The sequence below is a fragment of the Triticum urartu genome, chromosome 7A (genome assembly GCF_056163025.1).
Source record: "Triticum urartu cultivar PI428250 chromosome 7A, HENAU_Tu73, whole genome shotgun sequence".
NCBI classification, from domain to species: domain Eukaryota; kingdom Viridiplantae; phylum Streptophyta; class Magnoliopsida; order Poales; family Poaceae; genus Triticum; species Triticum urartu.
The window spans coordinates 67,183,644-67,205,495 of NC_141879.1; the positions used below are offsets into that span (position 1 = coordinate 67,183,644).

General features: G+C 42.9%; 2 protein-coding genes across 3 annotated transcripts; both read left to right on the forward strand.

Annotated features, from left to right (window-relative positions):
• The first annotated feature begins 2,409 nt into the window (after positions 1-2,409).
• Positions 2,410-9,737, forward strand: LOC125519232 (Small GTP-binding protein). 2 transcript variants are annotated; one of them, XM_048684101.2, is made up of 12 exons: positions 2,410-2,794; positions 3,598-4,345; positions 4,508-4,664; positions 4,788-4,842; positions 5,661-5,728; positions 5,796-5,900; positions 5,983-6,054; positions 6,133-6,246; positions 7,105-7,245; positions 7,847-7,906; positions 8,856-9,083; positions 9,221-9,737. In XM_048684101.2, exons 1-11 carry the CDS (start codon positions 2,489-2,491, stop codon positions 9,028-9,030), a joined length of 2,001 nt encoding a protein of 666 aa, XP_048540058.2. In that variant the 5' UTR covers positions 2,410-2,488; the 3' UTR covers positions 9,031-9,083; positions 9,221-9,737. The 2 variants fall into 2 exon arrangements, with proteins under 2 accessions (XP_048540058.2, XP_048540057.2); XM_048684100.2 differs by having other exon boundaries at positions 2,411-2,794; positions 9,171-9,737.
• Positions 9,738-10,505: 768 nt separating this feature from the next.
• Positions 10,506-17,028, forward strand: SOL1 (carboxypeptidase D). The gene is made up of 15 exons (XM_048691772.2): positions 10,506-10,706; positions 11,265-11,328; positions 11,429-11,524; positions 12,021-12,051; positions 12,136-12,192; positions 12,679-12,774; positions 13,151-13,273; positions 13,381-13,485; positions 14,401-14,447; positions 15,117-15,242; positions 15,365-15,467; positions 15,570-15,632; positions 15,935-16,018; positions 16,194-16,257; positions 16,464-17,028. Exons 1-15 carry the CDS (start codon positions 10,589-10,591, stop codon positions 16,775-16,777), a joined length of 1,491 nt encoding a protein of 496 aa, XP_048547729.1. The 5' UTR covers positions 10,506-10,588; the 3' UTR covers positions 16,778-17,028.
• The last annotated feature ends 4,824 nt before the right edge of the window (positions 17,029-21,852 follow it).

Genomic DNA, 21,852 nt, shown 5'->3' on the forward strand with positions numbered 1-21,852 from the left:
TTGGGGCCATCTGGAAAAGGGCATCGTGGACCTCTTTTGCGTCGAATGGTTCCTCCAGCATATCGTTCATCGCCGGCATCACTTTCACCGGATTTGATAAACATATGTTTTCAAGATGTTTGAGTGTATGCTAAAATTTATACGCAATATAGTACTCCCTCCATTCCATAATGGAGCGTGTATAGATATTTTGAAAAGTCAAGCTATCAAAACCAAACAATGCAAATTTCGACCAAATTTATATAGATAAAAATATCTGTATCCACAATACAAAATATATAAAGTATGAAACTATATCTTATGATGAAACTAATAATATATATTTGACATTTTAGATGTAAATGATTTTCTCAACAGACTTGGTCAAAGTTTGAGAGGTTGGCTTTTCAAAAAATATATATGCACTACATTATGGATCAAAGGCCAAGGGTATTGTCAGGAAAAATTTATGTAGAATTTAATCTTATGAATCAAACTACCAGCGTAAGAAAAATTTTTAAGGATTGCAATTCTTCAAAATTACTTCCTCAGTCCCATAATATAAGAGCGTTTATGGGACAGAGGGAGTATTATAAAAAAATCTTTTGAATCAAAGATGCCCCCACTCTTTGTAAAATGTTGTCTACTCGGGGTGCTGCAAAGTCTGATATTAGTGGAGGCTCTCCAGCAAAACTCTGGACACTCAATGGTGGCACGTCCAATTCTTGAAGAAAGTCGTTTATTGTTAGTTAATTTCAGACCTGCCACCATTATTGAGCATTGTAACCGCGAATCAAATATGATGGCTCATGTGCTAGCGTAGAATGAAAGTGTTGATCCATCAAACTTGTGGTTGGACTCACTTCCAGCTTTTATTTCTGAATTTTTGGCAGACGATGTAAGCGTTGTCTAATTTTAATAGGGCACTGCTAGGCGTCGGCGCGCCGGCCGAAATTTTCGGCCGGTCAGCGCCCTAGCGTTGGATACCAACACACATGACCGTTAGATCTAGAGAGAAAAAAAAAAGAAAAATCCCCTCCTCGCTCGCGTACAACTCCGAGCACAACTCCATGAACCGCCCGCGCCTCGCCCTAGCAGCTCGCCGAGCCGCTCGCCGGAGCTACTCGTCGGCACACTCACCGGAGCCGTTCTTCGGGATTGCATAACGGCCGCCAATGGGTCCTCAGCGCGTGGCCACCGAAAGATTGCAGCTCTAATCCCCTTTCTTGGCTGCTTCCAGCTTGCGATTTGCCATGGTTGCAGCATCCCCCAGATCGACGTCACCGCCTCTGGCTCGCCGCGGCTGTCGGCTTGCATCTGGTGTCCTTAAAAAAAACTGAAAACAAAACAAAATCCTTGAAGCAAAAAGTTACTAGGTTCCAGCAAGAAAAGGCTTCAGTTCCAGCATAACAAATTTAGTAGCAAAAAATAGCTCCAATCTCAGTTGTAGCAAAAACAATACCAGTTTCCAGCAAAAGAATAGATCGGTTCCAGCAAAAACAAATTCAGAGGAGAAGAGCTTCACGGTCGATTGTAACAAAAAGTAAGATAGTTCCAGCAAAATAATATGCCGGTTCCAGCAAAAAGAACACCTCGCAACCAACCGAGGGCTCACAATGTCGCCAAAAATCATGCCTCACCGCCGGTGGTCACGAAACAAAAACATCTCAACGATCCAGCAAAAGAACTTACGGTTGTAGAAAAAAAAATGACGGTGGAAGCAAAAAACGACTGGTTCACCTCGCAGCTCCACCGGACCTGGTTGTAGCTCCGCCGGACAACGCTTCCAGCTTTTCTCGGCCATGGTTGTAGCACTCCCTCGCCAGCATGTAGGAGCCTTGCAGCTCTGCTAGACCGTGGTTCCAGCTTTCTCCGACCATGGTTGCAGCTCCGCGGAACTACGGTTGCAGCACCGCGCCGAGCCAATCCACGCCGGCGGCCACATAGCTTGCAGTTGCCGGCCGGTCTCCAGCACCATACCTCATCGGTGCCGCAGGCCATGACCTCGTCCCTTGCCACACGCGGTGGTGGGTTCCTCTAAGGTAGCGCCCGTTCGCGGCAGAGTTTGACGCGGGATAGACAGAGGGCAGGTAGGTGCCGGATTGATGACGGTCATCACCGGCGACCGGTGAGAAGTTATTTGAGAGCCACAGGGCAAGAGGGGCGTGAGGGGATAAGAGGGAATAGTTAGTGGTGGAACGGATGGCTAGAACTCTAGGAGCGCTTCGTGCGGCAGGATAACGAAGAGTAAAGCGATGGTGCGTGGGGCCGTCACCAGCGTGGACGTGACCGGCCGAGTTTCAGCCGGTCGACCGGTTCTAAACGTTTCCGTTTTAATAAAGCTAGGCATGATGGCCTTTTCTAGAAAAAACAAATGCAAACTGGTCCACCTTTACAGTCTTCACAAACATTTTTCTGGTCTATACACCGCTTCCACCCACTCCTCGGTCAAGCCCTTCTCGCCAAAATCCTTCTCAGAACCCTAGCCCCCTCCGCCCCGCGGTTCCGCATGGCCGGCGCCGCCGCGCTCCGGCGGGCCGTCCGCAGCGCCGTCCGCAAGCTGGCCAACGCCCCCTCACCCGCCCGTACGATCGTGCTCCCCGAGCGCCTCCTGTCCTCCCAGGCGTCGCCGGAGCACCGCCCCCGCCCCGGCGTGTCGGCGTCGGAGCTGGGGCAGTACCCGCCGGAGCGGATCCGGAATTTCTCCATCATCGCGCACGTCGACCACGGCAAGTCCACGCTCGCCGACCGGCTGCTGGAGCTCACCGGCACCATCCAGAAGGGCCATGGCGCTCAGTACCTCGACAAGCTGCAGGTGCGACGCGACACCCCCCCCCCCCCCCCCCCTCTCGAAACACGAGCAATTTTATTGAAGTGTTAGCTCTTACTTAATTTCACCGAGTGAGGAAACATATTGTAATGATGCGGTCCTAATTTTGAAGTTCGTACATGGTAGAACAGCAGTACCAGCAACATCATGACTTTGATAAAAGGATGATTTCCTTTCAAGTGTTAATAAATGCGTCAGGGATAACAACCTTACAGCATACAGTTACATATTATTCTAGCTGAATACCTGCGTGTTGCGATGCAACTAATAAAAAAATCCAATCATGTGGCACATCAGTCGCCATACAAACCCGCAGCCACAAAAACTGAGATGGATTTAGAAAAGACAAGGCAACGAACCAATAAAAAGTATTCATATGGTAACTACTAATTTAACCTACCGTGTGTGCTAAGAAAGTTATAGGAAGATTATTAGCATTTTTTTATCAGTACATTGGGCTATACAGGGGTTAGTAGATATGCTCTTGCTTGATATGGAATTTGGTAAATATATGGAGTTTGATAAAATTATACATTGGGAATTCTTCATTCTAAATTGCAAAATGGTTGAGGGCAGTCGGTTTCTCTTTAGGCTTCCTCATTTGTGTCATTACTTATTTCCGGATGGTAATATTAGCATGAATGACATACCTTCACTGTTGACTTACCCTGTTTCTTAAATATTCCCATTTTCCTAAAGTTCCTCCTGTTCCTGAGGTTGATAAATCCCTGTTGTATAGTTTTATACTTTCAGCCCTTTATTGCAACATTTATGTCTGGTATCAACAGGTAGAGAAAGAAAGGGGCATCACCGTCAAAGCCCAAACCGCGACTATGTTCTACAAGCATACAGTGGAAAATTCCGAGTCCCATGGGACAGACACTTCAAGCTATTTGCTTAACCTGATTGATACTCCAGGCCATGTGGATTTCAGCTATGAGGTCTCCAGGTCCCTAGCAGCTTGCCAGGGTGCTCTTTTAGTAGTTGATGCAGCCCAAGGTGTACAGGCACAAACAATTGCAAATTTTTACCTTGCATTTGAGTCAAACCTTAGCATTATTCCTGTCATTAACAAGATTGATCAGCCTACTGCTGACCCAGATAATGTAAAGGCCCAGTTGAAGAGGTTATTTGACATTGATCCAAGTGAAGCCCTGCTCACTTCTGCCAAAACTGGTCAAGGCCTTAGCCAGGTGTTACCTGCTGTTATCGAGCGTATACCTTGCCCACCTGGGAATTGTGATTCACCTGTACGAATGCTGCTCTTAGATTCATACTACGATGAATACAAAGGGGTGATATGTCATGTTGCTATTGTTGATGGTGCAATGCGCAAGGGAGATAAGATTTCATCAGCTGCGACTGGTCGCACATATGAAGTCTTTGATGTTGGCATTATGCATCCTGAGCTTACCCCTACCGGAGTGCTTTACACTGGACAAGTTGGATATGTTATAACTGGAATGCGTTCAACTAAAGAAGCACGGATTGGTGATACTCTTCATCAGGCTAAGACTATCGTTGAACCACTTCCTGGTATGGGATTCCAGACCCTCCTGAAATCATTTCTATCAACTGATTAATTTAATAGTTGGGCCCTGGGAACACCTCATTTAATTTATTGACAGTTCTACATGCACTTTTTTCTTAGTTTTTCTTTTGTGGTATTATGTGACATCATGTAAAATAGCCATTTAGGTTTCAAGCCTGTGAGACACATGGTCTTCTCTGGTGTATACCCAGCTGATGGTTCTGACTTTGAGGCTCTTAGCCATGCAATTGAGAAGCTAACATGTAATGATGCCAGTGTGTCTGTTACAAAAGAGACAAGCACTGCACTTGGCATGGGCTTCAGGTATAAGCTTTTCTGCATGCTCAGTATATTCCCCTTCCATTGATCACATGCTATCAAGTGTCCAAACATGCCTCAATCCATTATTGATCCGTACAAGAGTTTGTATCATGTATATCTTTTCAGATGTGGTTTCCTAGGATTGCTGCACATGGATGTGTTTCATCAACGGCTTGAACAAGTATAGTTTTCCTATTACTTTTGCAAACAATTTTCAGTTTATTGGTGGCATGTAACTATAAGTTTTATTGTACACAGCTGTAAACAGCTTTGCACTTAATTAATACTACCATGAGTTCTTTCGAACACCAAAAATGGGACAGTATACTCGTAGGAAAATTTGCGTCCCTATTACTGGAAGAGGCCAGTTAAGCTCCTGCTAGTCCATTGTAAGGGGGTCTATCTTGCCTATTATGGCTGATTATACTAATTAATTGGCCTGTTACTAAACCTGTTTACCTACTTGTAACTGGCGAGGGTACCCAGCATGAGTATACGGCATAATATGAGGCCTAGTAGACCTGTTTTCAGTACATTGGATATAATACCAGCCAAAAGCGGTATTTTGTTAGTGCATCAGCATCCATGTGTGTATTAAGGCAAACTCTTTTGTTAAGAAAAGTAGTGAACACCTTTCAGCGATCCCAGTGTTTAGTTTGCATGATACCTCATTTTTAGTAATCAATACCCCGAAGGTTTTGCGGTCCCTTTAGCCTCGGAAGAGGAATTGTTATCATTTTTGTTGTGTGGATTTAGGATTCAAACGAATTTACTTTGCATAATTACACCCACTTAAGTTTGCAATATCTATCCACCTATGTCACAATTCAATAATGGAGCCCTTTTTTTTTCTCAATTGGACCACATGCATGCACTTCTGCTCTCACCGAGAAATTGATGGAAAAAAGATGGTGGCAGTGTTTTTGCATCATCTGATGAAACTATTTCTACGGGAAGCCATCATTCATGAGATTTAATTTGCCACTGCATTTTGTACAGGAATATGGAGCTCAAGTCATATCCACCATACCAACTGTACCATATATCTTTGAATATGGTGATGAAAGGTGAGCATTTACAATGATATTATACTTGTTCTCTGCTAGGATATCTGAGCTTGATTGTTTTGTTCAGCAAAGTGCAAATTGAGAACCCTGCGGCCTTGTCTTTCAATGCTGGAAAACGTATAACGGCCTGCTGGGAGCCAACAGTCATTGCAACAATTATTATTCCTAGTGAGTAAGATCTGCTTCCTTTCTCATTAGTTTTCCTGTTCCATTTACAACTAGAAAGAGTGATGATGATCAACCATTTCTTTTAGGTATGTTGGGCCTGTAATTATGCTTTGTTCGGAAAGGAGGGGTGAACAGCAAGAATATACATTCATTGATGCGTAATTGTTTCCCCCCAAATCACATTTTTTTAAGTAAATGTTTTTTGTTTTTGCTCATTGTGGCTATGTTTGATGCAGTAATAGAGCTTTATTGAAGTACCGATTACCTTTGAGGGAGATCATTGTGGACTTCTACAATGAGTTGAAAAGCATAACATCTGGCTATGCTACTTTTGACTATGAAGATTCTGAGTATGTATCGTTTTCAATTTAAAAAAAATCAGATAAGGTCTGGTTACACTACTGGTTTTGTCATTTTTCGAGATTTTGAGATGAAAGCGAATATGAATATGGTTGTAAAGGATGGAAAAAGCGGTAGGAGTAAGCGAGGCGGTTGGCCTTCGCCTAGTGCCTAGGCGCGGCCTAGGCGGTAATATAGTTTTTACTCGTAGTGTATTTGTGATTACTATATGGGTGTTGATATTATTTTAGGGCATATAAATAAGTTAATTACCGTCTACTGCATTGGAATATAACGTGTTTGGCATATCAGTGGAGTATGTGGCATGATTTCTTGCTTGGGTAGGCAATTCCTTGCTTGCCCCGCCTAGACCTCCATTTATGCCCTAGGTGAGGCGTTTGGCCATTGCCTAGCGCCTTCTAGGCACTGCCTTTTCCAACAGAGGTTGTAAGGTTGTGGCTCATCGAATTCCTGTGCTCTGGTCAGTCTTTTCCGTTGAACATTTTATATCCCCTTTGTTTCTTGAAAATTGTTGGCCTTGCTTATGAATATGACCCCTAGTGCATGTCTCTACTCCAGCCTACTAAGTACCTACGAGAACAAATTTTTGCTTTAGACATCTTATGTTTCAGGGAACATCTCCCGGTGACTATTTGACTAGTAACTGTTCGAGTCGTTAAATGACTTAAACTGTTTTCACTCAATTGATTAATTAGTCAAGCGGTGTACAAATTATTTACATTCGATGTGAGATGGCTATTCAAGTAGCACATAGGAATTTCTTCTATGATGGAGAAGGAAAAAAAATGTGACAGCTTCGTATCACTATTTCTGGTTCTTGTTACACTAACTTAAGTTCATTTCAACAGGTATCAAAAATCTGATCTTGTTAAGATGGATATTCTACTTAACGGCCAGCCTGTTGATGCTATGGCTACTATAATCCATAACCAAAAAGCTCAGAAGGTTGGAAGAGAATTAGTGGACAAGCTGAAGAAATTTATAGAAAGGTATCCATTATGCTCCTTGTTTTGGGACTCTGATGTGTAAAATGAAGAAGTTAAGTCTATAGGAATTTATATAAAAAATCATGAGCTTGGCGAATCTAGATCCTACATCTGTCTAACCATCGGGTAAAGTTTGAAGTTGAACTTTGTCTCCTTAAGTAATGCTTGTGTTCAATTCCAATAATTAGCTAAAGCAATCAACCACAACTTATATTTCCTTCAGCAGTGGGTGACTCTCTGAATGCACAACACTAGACTTGCTGTATTACTTTTTTCTGGTGTACTGAGTAAAAAATCGTTGCAGTGTGAAAATTTATATTTTTTGTCACGTATAGTTCATGCCCAATGATGGTCACTGGCCAGTGCTCTTTGATTAGATTGTTACTGAGCATTCTCACGACTCTATAAATTACACAATTGGAAGGGAAATGTAGTTTCATTAGAAAAGAGGATTGTGAAGCAGAAAAGAGTGGATTTCGGTATTGGGTAAAATGCTGTTGCAACATTTTTTTTTATCCTTGTGCTGATTGGAGACACTTTATTTCCTTTAGCCACTCTTTCCACTTAAGTTCATTTTGTAACTCTTTGGTCTCTCATTGTGCAGGCAAATGTTTGAGATCACTATACAAGCAGCAATTGGTTCAAAGGTTATTGCAAGGGAAACGTAAGATATTAGTTCTGCTTTAGTTTTCTTGAATACTACTCCCTCCGTTCCCAAATATAAGACGTTTTGGTAGTTTAGGAATGGAGGGAGTACATAATTCCTTCATTATTTTTGTTAAAGATTTGTGTTCATTTGAAGTGCTTCGAAGTTAACATTTGTATGCACCTCACTATATTTGCAAGTGCATCTATAGCTATTTAGGAATTGAACTTTTCTGTGAATAAGTATGTAGTTATTAACATGAAATGCATTTTCAGTTCGGAGTAAAGTCGGATTTATCCATTCAATTTCAGGCTTGTAGTTTGCCTGAATGAGTATGTTCATTGGAACACCAGCTGTTCCTTAGAATTTAGTGTCATGGGAAGTGGTTTTGATTTTTCTTTTGTAGTTTTCATCATATTTAAAAAAGCGGTAGGTGTTAATTGTGCGTATTGCCACCATCTTGTGCTTTCTGACCAAAGTGCACGCTTATGCGCAGATGAAGCACACTTAAGTGCTAGGCGTTTTGCTATCGCCTAGAGCCTACATGCACTTAAGCCCCCGCCTAGGCGCGCCTTTTTAAACTATGGTTTTCATTGAGTTCTTTGTCTGACTTGATAATGGTTCCATCTTAACCTTTCCATTGGCCTAAAAAGATCTGCTTGTATATCATGATCAATCAGCCTTTGTGCATCAGTCCCATGGTTCAGTGTCTCGTCCTATTCTGTATTTTGGTCATGAAACATGTGAAATAGGTCCAGGTAGCTTGTTAGGACTCCCTAGCTTGGAGTACTAGTTAGTCACCCAGTTCTAATTTATTTTCAACTGCCCATAGCATTATTCAGTTACATGAAAAATATTCTGTTTGGTATCAGGTTATCTTAGCTGGAGTACTCTTTTATTTTCTTAAGTAAAAACATGTGCATTTGACAAGTACATAATTGAGCATGTCGTCTTGTGTCATTTCCAGTCTGTCAGCAATGAGAAAGAATGTTCTGGCCAAGTGCTATGGTGGTGATATCACCCGCAAAAAGAAGTTGCTAGAGAAGCAGAAGGAAGGGAAGAAGCGCATGAAACGTGTCGGATCCGTTGACATCCCCCAAGAAGCGTTCCATGAGCTACTAAAGGTCTCCAGTTCAAAGTAGACGAGCTGTACTTTAGTGTCGTAGCCTCGTGTAGTCATCTTCCTTCCTGAAAGGTGAGTTTTGGTCACACGATCTTTGCACATTATATATCACCAGCTTCCATAGTAGCTTTGCCTTATGCCTTTTCTGTTGCACTGCAGGCCTTCATCCCTTGTTCACCGAGTACATACTGACGTTTTGTGCTGAGCAGCGTAGCACCACTGCTGTCGATGCTCCTGTGCCCGAGGGTTAAACCGCCGGTCCATAGGGGTCCTGCGGTGCTGCGAACCTTGGTGTTCCAGGATGTTTTGGTGGTGCTAAAACATGGACTCGCACCGGTGTTCCAGGATGTTTTGGTGGTGCTAAAACATGGACTCGCACCCTGGTGTGAGAAGAAAAAAAACCCGTACTGCCACACCCTGTTAAGCTAGTCTTGCTGGAAAGCGGACAGCATACGGTGGCGGCGCTTGCTTGTTTCGTACTTTCATAGTTGGCACGATCATATACGCAGAATGTTGTGCCTCACTGCACTATATTTTTTTGGAGGAAAAGCGCCGAAGAATTCTACAAGTAGAGTTATACTTGGTTTTGTTTTGGAGACGTTTTTCCATTGTTCTCCGTTGTATTCTTCTGAAAAAAACATACACTCTGGAATAAGTGAAACTGCCCCAAGGTTCTGTACCTGCATTCCCCCACTATCTATTGGACAATTAATTTGATTTTCTTGAGATGGCAGTGGTGCATCACTGAGAGAAATTGTGGCTAAACCAGTGCAGCTTGCTTTGAAGTGTGAGATAGATGCAGATATTGCTGGCGATCGCTGAAACCGGTTTTTGACATTTTCTTTTTGATTTTGATGACGTGATTGCAGCATTTTATTGTTTGCATATGAAAAGTAATATTTTTACTAAAGAACTTGAAAGGGTCGTGCTACGAGTCATCCAGCTGATAACACCGCCTACCTGGCTGTCAGATCAGCCGCGGCTCCAAGACTCCGAGTGTCCTGCACCCTCCTGCTTTGCAAAGCAACATTGGCCATACTTTGCAAATATTAGTGACGTTGCAATTTGGCATCGCAACATTGGTCGTGTTTCATGAAACCCCAACAATGTTGCAACCGGCAAGCCTTTTTTGGTCAGGTGATTTGAAGCGTTTATGAATTTATTAAAACTAAACCTTTTGTGCTTAATGGGAAAATGTTGAATAAACAATTTATTAAAACCAAACCATTTTGTGCTTAATGGAAAAATGTTGAATAAACAATTTATTAAAACCAAACCATTTTGTGCTTATTGGAAAAATGTTGAAGAAACATATACAATAATAAACAAAAAATAATTCTGCACCAGCCGGGAATCAAACCCGGGTCTGTACCGTGGCAGAGTACTATTCTACCACTAGACCACTGGTGCTGCTGTGGTTTGGTGCAGATTTTAAAATTAAAAGCACATAAGAAACGTTGGACCTTGTGTGGATCGTGTCCACTACCGGTGGGGGTGGGGGTGGGGGCGAGTCAAACGGAAAAGCGCACGCCACTCAACCCCAGCCGGCCAGCCACCCCCCCTCCCGCAGGGCGGCCATGGCGATCCCGCGCCTGCGCTCCCTCCCCCTCCCCCTACTCCTCGTCGTCCTCCTCCGCGCCTTCGCCTCGCTCCCCATCCAAGCCGCCGCGAGGGGCGGCCTCGACCCGTCGCCAGGTTCCTCTCTCACCCTCTGCGGCGTCTGGATTCCATTTCCCGGGGCAACGACGCCGTGCTGGGCCTCGATCGATCTCGGACGGGTAGCTAGCTAGCTTCGTGGGACGCGGATCCGTTAGTTGGCTCGATTTTGTGGATTTGGTGGGGGATGCTGCCGTTATTCACGAGCCTAGCTGGTGCGGATGTGCCTGGGGCTCAGTTCGTTTCGGTACAACCTGCACGGATTGGGAATGTCGTTAGTTATGAGGAGTAGGAGCACCTTGGATGCATGATGAGTGCCTTATGCTTTGGACTGGCTGATGATTGCGTAGTTATGATGTGAAGCCCACACCATCCACCTGGCTAATAAAATGGATAAGTATAAGTAGCTGTCATAAATTGGCATATGTCAAGCTAGATTCCTAGAGTATTATTACCAATTAATTAGTATATCTTCTCCCTGTCTCCGAGCTTGTTTCACCAGTCAGCTTTGATCACACTTTGCGAGTTTGCGGACTCGGTTCTCAGGATATGCGCAGCTATTTCGTACCCAAGTAATAATCTGTTATTGTCAACCAGGTATCGCCGTTGAGAAACATGGGGCATTTTCGCGCGGTCTTCTTCAGGATATGCCTGAGATCACGTATGTTTTTAAATCAGAGCTTTTAGTTTCTATTCATGTTTTTATTGCACGAAAAAATTTGCTGTAAACATGTATGCAATGCTTTTTCTATCAACTTTAGGGATGAAATGGTTCGCGGATATATGAGCAACTCTGAACTTGAGGGTGCTGTACAAGACTTTGGGAGGCGCTGTGCTAATGTCTCCAGGATATACAGGTATATGATGTATAAGACTTTGCTCCCTGTCGATGAGTTCTCGACCATTTTTTTGGGGTCCTCAATTTGTTTAGCAGTGACATATAAATATTGCTTTGATTGGTTGGTATCCAACTGTGGTGGGTAGACAATAGAATTAAAAGCATTGCTGATCACTATGGGATTCAGTAGTTCATACTTACACTGATAGATAGGTAATGTAAAAGTAAATGGAAGGGAAAATACTGAAAGGTAGTCTTTTTGCATGTTAAATTCGAAACCTAAGCCCATTCATAAAAGGCGTGTCTAATTATATGTGAACTTCTGGATTGCAGCAGCAAGTTTCAAAAGTACTATGTATGTGTAACTTAATCTTCTGGTTGCGATAATCAGTTTAATGCGTAGGACTGTAATCTCTCCTGTCTGATAGATCTAGTATGCTCATATATGATATATCCAAACTTCACTTACCTATTCTTTCTTCTCTCTTTGAGGGATTACACAAACCTGTTATCAGCATCGGGAAGAGTGTAAATGGTTCCCCATTGGTATGTAACTTACTGATGATAGCTTTAATGCTTTATTCGTTGTCAAAATTGTATACTGGATAACTTTTCTGATTGCTCTTGTAGTGGGCCATTGAAATATCAGACAAGCCTGGGCTAAAAGAAGCTGAACCAGCATTCAAGGTTTGTGGCCTCTTTATCCTTAAGAAGTGGGTCGTTTTTATAAAATTCTGAAAGGAAGTGTTTTATAAGTTGAGCCACCCGACCATCTTGCTTTATCATTCCTTTTATCTCATCTGCTCTAAAAGAACAGCTGTGACTCAATGGCAATGGGAGTCTTTTCTTTCATATTTATAATGACTTCCTTGACACTCTGTTAAGTTGCTCTTCTTCTTTGTGAGTTTTCATGGGGTTACCCCCTTTTCCTATGTCGATGAGAGTTAACTAAGCTATAATGGAATCACATCCAAAATTGAAACCCATGATTTTCCTGTAGAAACTAGCTTACATAGCTATGTTGGCAATAGTTCAGCTAACTTGCTTGAACTCTTTTATTTCAGTTTTTAGTATAATATAAGTAAGAGCTATCTATGTTGGCATTTTCCTATTTCAGTGTTAATAGTACCAAGAATATAAATTTGATGTAGCTTTTGTTTTGAAAATTTCCAGTTCATTGGGAATGTCCATGGCGATGAGCCTGTTGGGAGAGAGGTCCTCATGCAACTTGCGTATTGGCTGTGTGATAACTACCTGAAGGATCCTTTGGTAAGGTTCTCTAGATGCTACATGCTCTTTGCTTAGCCATGGAGCTTTTGACTGACCAACTACTTACAATTTGGTTTTGCAATTAATTTGTTACATGACATGAAAAGGAAACTTAGTACCTAACCACAGTAGAAATCAATTAATTTATGGAACAAAATTTAGATTCTCAAACATGCTGCGAATTATGTTGTTTTAGTTGCATTGCTATGGATCATGTAATGTCCAACATATTTTTTAACATTGGAGATAATGTGCTCACTTTTTCTATCTGAACAAAGCTGTTATGTAAACTTACTCCAAAATATTTCCACCAGTTTTATGGAAATTGATACTAATATGCTATGTTCAGAACTTAGCTGTTAAATTAATTTTGTAGGCAACTCTTATTGTGGAGAACACGCACCTTCATATACTTCCATCAATGAATCCAGATGGATTTGCTCTTAGAAGGCGTGGTAATGCAAACAATGTTGATCTCAACAGAGACTTTCCTGACCAAGTACGTACTCAATGCATTAATTTTCCTTATGGAAGGTTCTATAACCCCCTTTGCACTTTATCTTTTGGAGAGCCGTTCGATTTAAATTTTCATTTTTTTACTGGCAGTTTTTCCCCCTCAACGATGATATTAAGCACCGACAACCTGAAACTAGAGCTATTATGAACTGGATAAAGCAAGAACACTTCACAGCCTCTGCTAGTTTGCATGGGGTAATTATTCTTCCCTTAACGCTGTTTGTGAAATTATTTGATTACTTAAATCTTGTTGACCGCCCAGTTATGTTTCTGTGGTCAAGTCTACTTTGTCAAGTAGTGAGCCACATCTCGGTTTCTATTTCTGGGTTACTGTCATGTTCTGCTTATGAAAATGCCCCCAAATTTCGTGTGCCCCAAAAAGTCATATCCAGGACAAACCTATTTTGTCTTATGTCTTTTCTATTCTCAGCCTGCTATATGGAGTGGTTGTGGTCATTTGTTAACTTTGCTTCTAATCACTTTATGCTCAATTTATCATCTCTCTCACAGAAAATAAAATGCATAGGCAAATCATATTTGCGCTGCAATTGATGGGTTGGATGTTGTTAACTTGTTATATTTAGTCTTATTTCTTCTCAATCTGCTATGTGGTGAAGAATTTTCTTGCTTCGATGTATACTATTAATGTCTAAAAGTGGATGTTTTGGATCGGGTCAGACCCTGTAGTTCTGGAACTGTTTCTTTTAACCTAGTAATTCCTCTGGGCACCTCTGGGGCACTTCCTTTTGATCTTAAAGTGCGAACATAATTGGTTTAAGGAAGAAAAATAACAACAATAGCAGATGGTAGAAGATTTTTTCAGTTTTTAATACTAGAAAGGTGATGTTCACAAATAGGTGGATACCAATTACAGTATTTAAGATTAGGATGCATGTAAAAGAAAAGGGCCATCTGTATACCACTCTACCATCCATCCATTTTCAGGATTAATTGTTGAAGGTCCAATACTAGGAATTCACTAACTTTTCTTCATTTTCAGATGACCCTTTGTTTCATGGACATTATTCTGATACATAGTTCTTACGTCATTACCAATTAGCTCCTGATTGACTGATTGCCATCCATTGCCACCTGATTTGAGTTTTGCAGGGTGCTCTTGTTGCAAATTATCCATGGGATGGATCTAGAGATACAAGGTAGCCAGTTTCCTAATTTACATTCAGTTTCAAGATCCCCTGCTAGTACTTTTGCATGTCCTGTTTCTCTATATCTTACTAAAACCCAGCAATAAGATTTTAACCAAGGATTGTCCACAGATGTGTCAGTATATTTCTCAAATGATGTACTCCCTCCGATCCAAAATAACTAAAACCATGACACTTATTTTGGATCGGAGGGAGTACATTCATATTTTGTGTTTGCCAACTTGAGTCCTTGCTAATGCTGGTACTTGAATTTTGATGTTCGCAAGTGCTTTATTCAGAGGTTAGATTGCACGTGGCCACCCATGCTTGTTAAACAGTAACATTCTCTTGATGCCCCATAGATTTGTTAGATGTACCTTTTCTTATTTATAGGACCATCAAGATAGATAAGCAGCACACAGCTAAAGTTTTATGAGCAGCTGATCAACAGTCGTGCACATAATGGGCTGTTAATCAATATATCGTAAGTGGCGCTGTTGGAGCCCTTGGATTTTAATGTCATACAATGTTATCTTGTAATGCAATATTTTTGCCTGAGTTTTTGTTCAGTATAGCAGTTATTTCATTTGTTTTGCTATTTTTCATTCACCTACTAGTCTTTAGGAACACAAACTTGCTTTGTTTCAGACTGCATTCTCACATAGATTGTCTTGCTTACAGAAAACAGTATTATGGATGTCCTGATGACAAGACATTCCGGTACATGGCGTCAGTGTATAGTCAGTCACACTATAACATGTCATTGAGCAAGGAGTTCGAAGGAGGAATTACAAATGGAGCGCTGTGGTAAAGAAAAAAAAGACTAGCATCGCTTTGCTACTCCATATTGAACTTTCGTTGTATTAACATTCCAGTGAGTGTTAGTACTTTTCAAGACCGAACATAGCAATTTATGGTTTGTGATGCAGGTATCCAATTTATGGTGGCATGCAAGACTGGAACTATATACACGGAGGCTGCTTTGAGTTAACCCTTGAAATTAGTGATGTAAAATGGCCAAAAGCATCTGAGGTACTTTTGCATCTTGTTATGCTTCTGCTTCTGCTGCTGCTGTTGTAAACCACTTGGTAGACATGTTTTTGTTCTGATATTCTGTATAATCTTCTGCTACAGCTTCTTGTCATATGGAAGCAAAATAAGTTGAGCATGCTCAATCTTGTTGCAAGCCTTGTAAAGGTAAGATGTTCCTAGTGTTTGATTCCTATGGTTATGCACCAGAAATAATTAACAACCTCGCCCTATTTGAAGTGAAATGGTGTCAGTTAGTATATGGGTTGGGGCACCGGGTTCTTCAACCACCATGTTTGTACCAGGGTCTGGGTTGAGACACTGTGTCATCATTTCATTCTCTGCCCCTTCTGAAATAGTACCTTCCAGTGTTATTGAAGTTGTTCCTTTGGGTTTTGCTCCTTGTTGTTCTCTTTTGTTGACATAGAAAATGTTTGTCACTGTGTGCACTATATTAACACTTGTTTCAGACAGGAGTTCATGGAAGGATATTTGCTGCAGATACTGGCCGTCCTATACCAGGCTCACTCATGGTTAAGGGAATTGATTCGAAGGTGAGATTATTTGGCAACCTTAACCTATATCCAGTGAGGTATATATAAGTGACATTTGGATCCTGAATGCAAATGGATTATTTTGTGGTCTTATGGATGAACTGGCAAATTTATGCTGAAATTTTTGGGTTTATCATTTGAGAGATCCTAATACTCGTCCTGTGCTTGATCATAGATAAATGCCAGCGGAACTTTTGGCAATTACCATCGGATGCTTGCACCTGGTCAGAGCTATGAAGGTAGGCTTTGTATGCTCCTTCTGTCCAAAACATCATTTACAGATATGGTTAGATAGCCTGCATGTATTAAACATGGTTGGGGATGTCTCCTCAGTCCTCACTTGGCCTAATCTCCTTTTCTTTATCTAAATTTTCACTAGAAAATCTTGGATAGATGAAGCTAATCCATTGGTAACCCCACACGGGCTTTCTTTTATTACTGTCAGTCGTGGCATCGATGGAAGGCTTCAGACCAAAAAGAACACATATCATGCTGGGGCGCGAAGCCATGAATCTGGACTTCATCTTGGACCCATACGGAGCCCTCAAGGGAGCCAAGCCTCTGCGCAATGACTGCGGCTGCAGTTGCAACGATGACGGTGGCAGCAACAAGCCGTTCCTCCTCCGGGAAGCTTACCTCTGGCTGTATCTCCTGGTCCTGTTTTTCCTGCTTGCCCTCTACCTGCTCTTCAGGAGGAGAATGGCGTCGAGGCTCGTGGCACAGCGCCACCCTCCTCCGAAGCGGCCTGTTGCCGTGTGAGACGAAGCTGTACGTGCTGGTGGGTGTTTGTAGCGTAATCACAGCCTTTACAAACTGTTGTTCACACGTGGGATTAGATTGTGGCCATAATATGCCACGGAAGTTTTGAACAGTTTTTTAGTTGGAGATATATATGTTTGAGTTAACTGGATACATTACATACAGAGATAGAGGAAGGATAGAGTGAATCAGTGACGCAGGCCGAGTCTCTTAGTTTCTTCATCTCATGCTAATAAAATTGTTTTACTGTCTGTTTTCTTACCATGCATGAAATATGCCTTGATCGAGTGTCCAATTAATCCATACCTTTTTAGAAACGGTAGTGCTCTTCAGCGAACGTTCGTTGGGGTCCATGGCAGAACGAACGTTTTTCACAGCAATTTATTTGTCGGGAGTTTGTCAATTCCTTCAAGCGAACAAGATTTGTGTTGCCAAAACTCGCCATGTGTTTTTGAAGAAATTATCATACGTGCTATGAGGAATTTGACATAAAGAGGGTCCTTTATAGAAAAGTAAAATAACGATGTAATTAGATACAGAATCCAAGCACACGAATATATGCCGATCACAAAACAATTAAACACGTTTCCGCAAAAAAACAAACAAACAATTAAACAGGAGAGGAAGTAAACTGAAGATACACTATCTGCGCTCCATTCAGATCCTGAAGTGGTCGAGCGCGGAGGTGCCGAGGCCCTTGGCCCTGTAGTCCCGGAGCAGCTCCTCCATCGTCGCGCTCTTGTACCACACGCCTCCTTCACCGCTGGTGACGATCGGCCGCAGCACCTTCGTGTGATGGCCATGGATCGTAGAGATCCACTAGATCGGGGTAGGTGAGGGAGAAGATAGCTTGGGAAGGAAGAAGGGAGGCAAGGGGAAAATAGTTTCTATTTCATTTTCTTCAATAAACTGATACATGAGACGTCTGCGGTTTAACCCACCGCTCACGCACACACTAGCTACTTTCCAGCTGTCACCCGGGCCCATTGGCCAGCTACGCTCCGCCTTTCTTCGGCCACTGTCGTTGCTTATCTCTGAATCCTTGCCCGGACAGTCGATCTCTGCTGCCATGGCACCCTTCTCTGAACCGCTGCCATGGCAGCTGTTTGCCCCGTCACTTGTATCCGTAAGCGCTTGCACCGTAGTGCTGACAGGTTCCCCAACTTTAGATATACTGAATCTTGAATCTACCCCCCCCCCCCCCCCCCCCCCCCCCCACACACACACACAAAGAAGGTTTTTTCAGACCTATTTTGAGCAGCATATTGTTTGATCCTTGTTTGAGCCCGCTGCAATTGTTCCTTGAGCACCTCTGTTGTACAGAAAAAAATCTTCAAAAAGTTTCGTGTCATTTAGACTTCGTTTGGTACTGATATTCTGAAAAACCAAAAACAGGCAAAAAACAATAACTGGCACTGGGTAGTAAGTTAATAGGTTAGTCCCAAAACATGATATATAATTGCTTGTAATTGCATATAAAACATTCAAGATTGATACTATAATAGCATGAAACAATAAAAATTTATAAATATGTTGGATACGTATCACATACCAAGGCAAATTCATCCGGGACTAAGAGTTTTAGATTACGCATCGGGCCAAGGACTGGCTGTGCCGATGAAGGTGTCCAAGTCGACACCGTCTACAATCCGAGTGGTGGCTTCAATGAACGTCTCCATGAAGTCCTCAAACTTGAGTTTCTTCGTGTTAGCGACCTTGAGGGACTTCAGCTTCTCTTCATTCACGTCCTTGCAGTGGACACAGATGAGCGAGATTGCAACATCGGCTCCGCAGCAGGCTGCTGATTTCTTGCATGCTTGCACTCGGTGGGGAATCTCGTTCAGATGGGCCATCATCGATTCCAGATCATTCTAGGCGGTCCCCTCTGGCTGCAGCTCCTTGTCGATCGCCCCTCAGCCAAGTGATGTACCCCAGGGCGTTGTCGAGACGATCTTCCAAGCGAAGGATGGCCAGGGCAGCCTTGTCATTGACGAGCAATGCAACCTTGTAGGGTCTAGATATCTCTCTCGATCCTTTCAGTCTCCAGCTCCACGTTGGGGCAGTATTCTGTCAACAGAAACAACACAAGAGTCAACACTTGCAAGAATTCGGAAGCAGGCGGGATTCACTCGACCGAAAGTCCTACCTGCGAGCTTCGCATTCATCTCCTCGCTGAAGTCTTCAATGTACTGCTCAAGGGCTGCTTTCTTCTTGAGGAGTTGGATGACCTTCTCGTCCAGATTCTTCTTCTCCTGCTCAAAGGCACTCGCCTGAGTGGTACACTTCGTCTCCCACTTGGCATACTGCTTTTTGAGCTCGGAGATCTCATGCCCGGCCACCTCAGCAGCAGCCTTCAGAGTCTTGTTCTCCTCTTCAAGCTTCCTGACTGATGCCAACTTGTCCTCGGCGGCCTTGGTCTTGGTCTTGGCCTATTTACAAGGTGAACATTCTCGCTATGAACATCTGCTTAAGAGAGTTCGATCGAATCAAAAGGAAATAATTTTTTGGAGAACAGTCGGACGAAGAGACCAACCTCCTAAGGCACACTTCTCCTTCTCAAGGCACTCATTTTTGTGCTTCTCGGCTTCCAGGTCCACTCGGAGCTGCAACACCTCCTTCTCCAACATGGCATAGGGGGCACCAAGCTCACAAGCCCTCTCTTACAAAACAACAAAAGTTAGTCGGATGGGAGACAAAAAACCTTTCAGAGGAAGGAACAAGCTTGACCAATACCAAATATCAAAGTAAAACCCGCCAAGAAAGAAACAAGCTTGACCAGTACCAAATACGGGAGTTAATCCTCCCATGGAAGGAACAAGCTTGATCAATTAGAGACTTCCGAACACACCTACAATCTACCAAACCATCCACTCGGTCAACCGAGTGGAAGGTTGCACTCCGAGTGCTAAACAAACAAATGCAGTTCTAAAGACTCCCGCCAACTGCTCGCAATCAGTGGCAGTTTTGGGGACTACACCCAGTGGGTGCACTCGGTGTGCCCTCACTAAATGACGTCCACCAAGATGGTCCACAAAAAAAGAGTCACAATCGTGCTTAGTGCCAAAACACCAGAAGTTCTAAGACTCCCGGCGCCTGGTGCAGTCGACGACAGTCTCGGGGACAACACCCACCGGGTGCACTCAGTATGCCCCCACTAAAACCATCAAACTTGGAGAAATCACCGGCTAATCCGAGTGAAAAACAATAAAGAAAAACGGTCTAAGACTCCCGCCGACTGCTTCGAGTCGACGACAGTCTCGGAGACTACATTCAGAGGGTGTGATACGTCTCCAACGTATCTATAATTTATGAAGTATTCATGCTATTATATTATCAACCTTGGATGTTTTATATGCATTTATATGCTATTTTATATGGTTTTTGGGACTAACCTATTAACCTAGAGCCCAGTGCCAGTTTCTGTTTTTTTCCTTGTTTTAGAGTATCGCAGAAAAGGAAAACCAAACGGAGTCCAATTGACCTGAAACTTGACGGAGCTTATTTTTGGACCAGAAGAAGGCCAGGAAGTAAAAGAATTGGGCCAGAAGAGTCTCGGGCTGCCCACGAGGGTGGGGGGCGCGCCCACCCCCCTGGGCGCGCCCCCTGCCTCGTGGACAGCCCGGAGACCCCCCTGCCTTGTTCCTGACTCCAACACCTCTTATATAACCCAAAACTTTCAGAAAGGAACCTAGATAGGGAGTTCCGTCGCCAGAAGCCTCCGTAGCCACCGAAAACCAATCTAGGCCCTCTCCGGCACCCTGCCGGAGGGGGCCATCATCACCGGAGGGCATGGAGGAGGATCCCGGAGGGGCCATCATCACCATGAAGGCCAAGGAACAGAGGGGGGAAGCCATGGAGGAGGAAGCACAAGGGGGGAGAACCTCTCCTCCTCTCTCTCGGTGGCACCGGAGTGCCATCGGGAGGGGAATCATCGCCACGGTGATCGTCTTCATCAACATCACCATCATCATCACCATCCTCATCTATTTTACGCGGTCCACTCTCCCGCACCCCGTTGTAATCCCTACTTGAACATGGTGCTTTATGCCACATATTATGATCCAATGATGTGTTGCCATCCTATGATGTTTTGAGTAGATATCTTTTGTCTTTGGGTTGATTGATGATCTAGATTGGTATGAGTTGTATGTTTTACTTTGATGCTGTCCTATGGTGCCCTCCGTGTCGCACAAGCGTGAGGGGTTCCTGCTGTAGGGTGTTGCAATACGTTCATGATTCGCTTATAGTGGGTTGGTGAGTGACTGAAACACAAACCCGAGCAAGGGGGTTGTTGCGTATGGGAATAAAGAGGACTTGATGCTTTAATGCTATGGTTGGGTTTTACCTTAATGATCTTTAGTAGTTGCGGATGCTTGCTAGAGTTCCAATCATAAGTGCATATGATCCAAGTAGAGAAAGTATGTTAGCTTATGCCTCTCCCTCATATGAAACTGCAATAGTGATTACCGGTCTTGTTAACGATTGCCTAGGACAATTCCGCACACCGATCCACCATTATTCCACACTCGCTATTTATAATATTTAGTAATATATTCCAACTTCATGATAACAACACCTACTTTAATATTTTAGCTCTTCGATATCATACAAAGTTACCCTCTTCATACCCACAACATAGTTTTATTTCTCGTTGCTAGTTGAACGCAAACATTCGGTGTACGTAGAGTCGTATCAGTGGCAGATAGGGCTTGAGAGAATATTGATCTTACCTTTAGCTCCTTGTGGGTTCGATACTTCATACTTATCACTTCCACCTTTGGAAATTGTTACGATGATTCCTTGCACTTGGGGATTATCAAGCTCTTTTCTGGCGTCGTTGCCGGGGAGCAATAGCGTGGGGTTGATATTCTCGTGTGTGCTTGCTTGCTTTCTTCACTAAGTAGATTTTGTTTTTCCTTTTTGTTTATGCTTAGTTGTGGGTGAAATATACAAAAAAAATTAAAATAATGAATATATATATATATATATATATATATTACTTGCCTCTCATGCCTAATTTTTTTTTCAAAAAAGAGAAGTGATTGGAAAATTATGCATTGAAGAAGTGAGGGTCG

Excerpts from the sequence above, each read along its gene's own strand:
- LOC125519232 (XM_048684101.2), top strand. The coding sequence starts at position 2,489 with ATGGCCGGCGCCGCCGCGCTCCGGCGGGCCGTCCGCAGCGCCGTCCGC. Across the intron at positions 4,665-4,787 it reads GCACTTGGCATGGGCTTCAG|ATGTGGTTTCCTAGGATTGC; the intron begins GTATAAGCTTTT and ends ATATCTTTTCAG. Across the intron at positions 6,055-6,132 it reads GAATATACATTCATTGATGC|TAATAGAGCTTTATTGAAGT; the intron begins GTAATTGTTTCC and ends TGTTTGATGCAG.
- SOL1 (XM_048691772.2), top strand. The coding sequence starts at position 10,589 with ATGGCGATCCCGCGCCTGCGCTCCCTCCCCCTCCCCCTACTCCTCGTC. Across the intron at positions 13,274-13,380 it reads ACAGAGACTTTCCTGACCAA|TTTTTCCCCCTCAACGATGA; the intron begins GTACGTACTCAA and ends TTTTACTGGCAG. Across the intron at positions 16,019-16,193 it reads TTAAGGGAATTGATTCGAAG|ATAAATGCCAGCGGAACTTT; the intron begins GTGAGATTATTT and ends GCTTGATCATAG.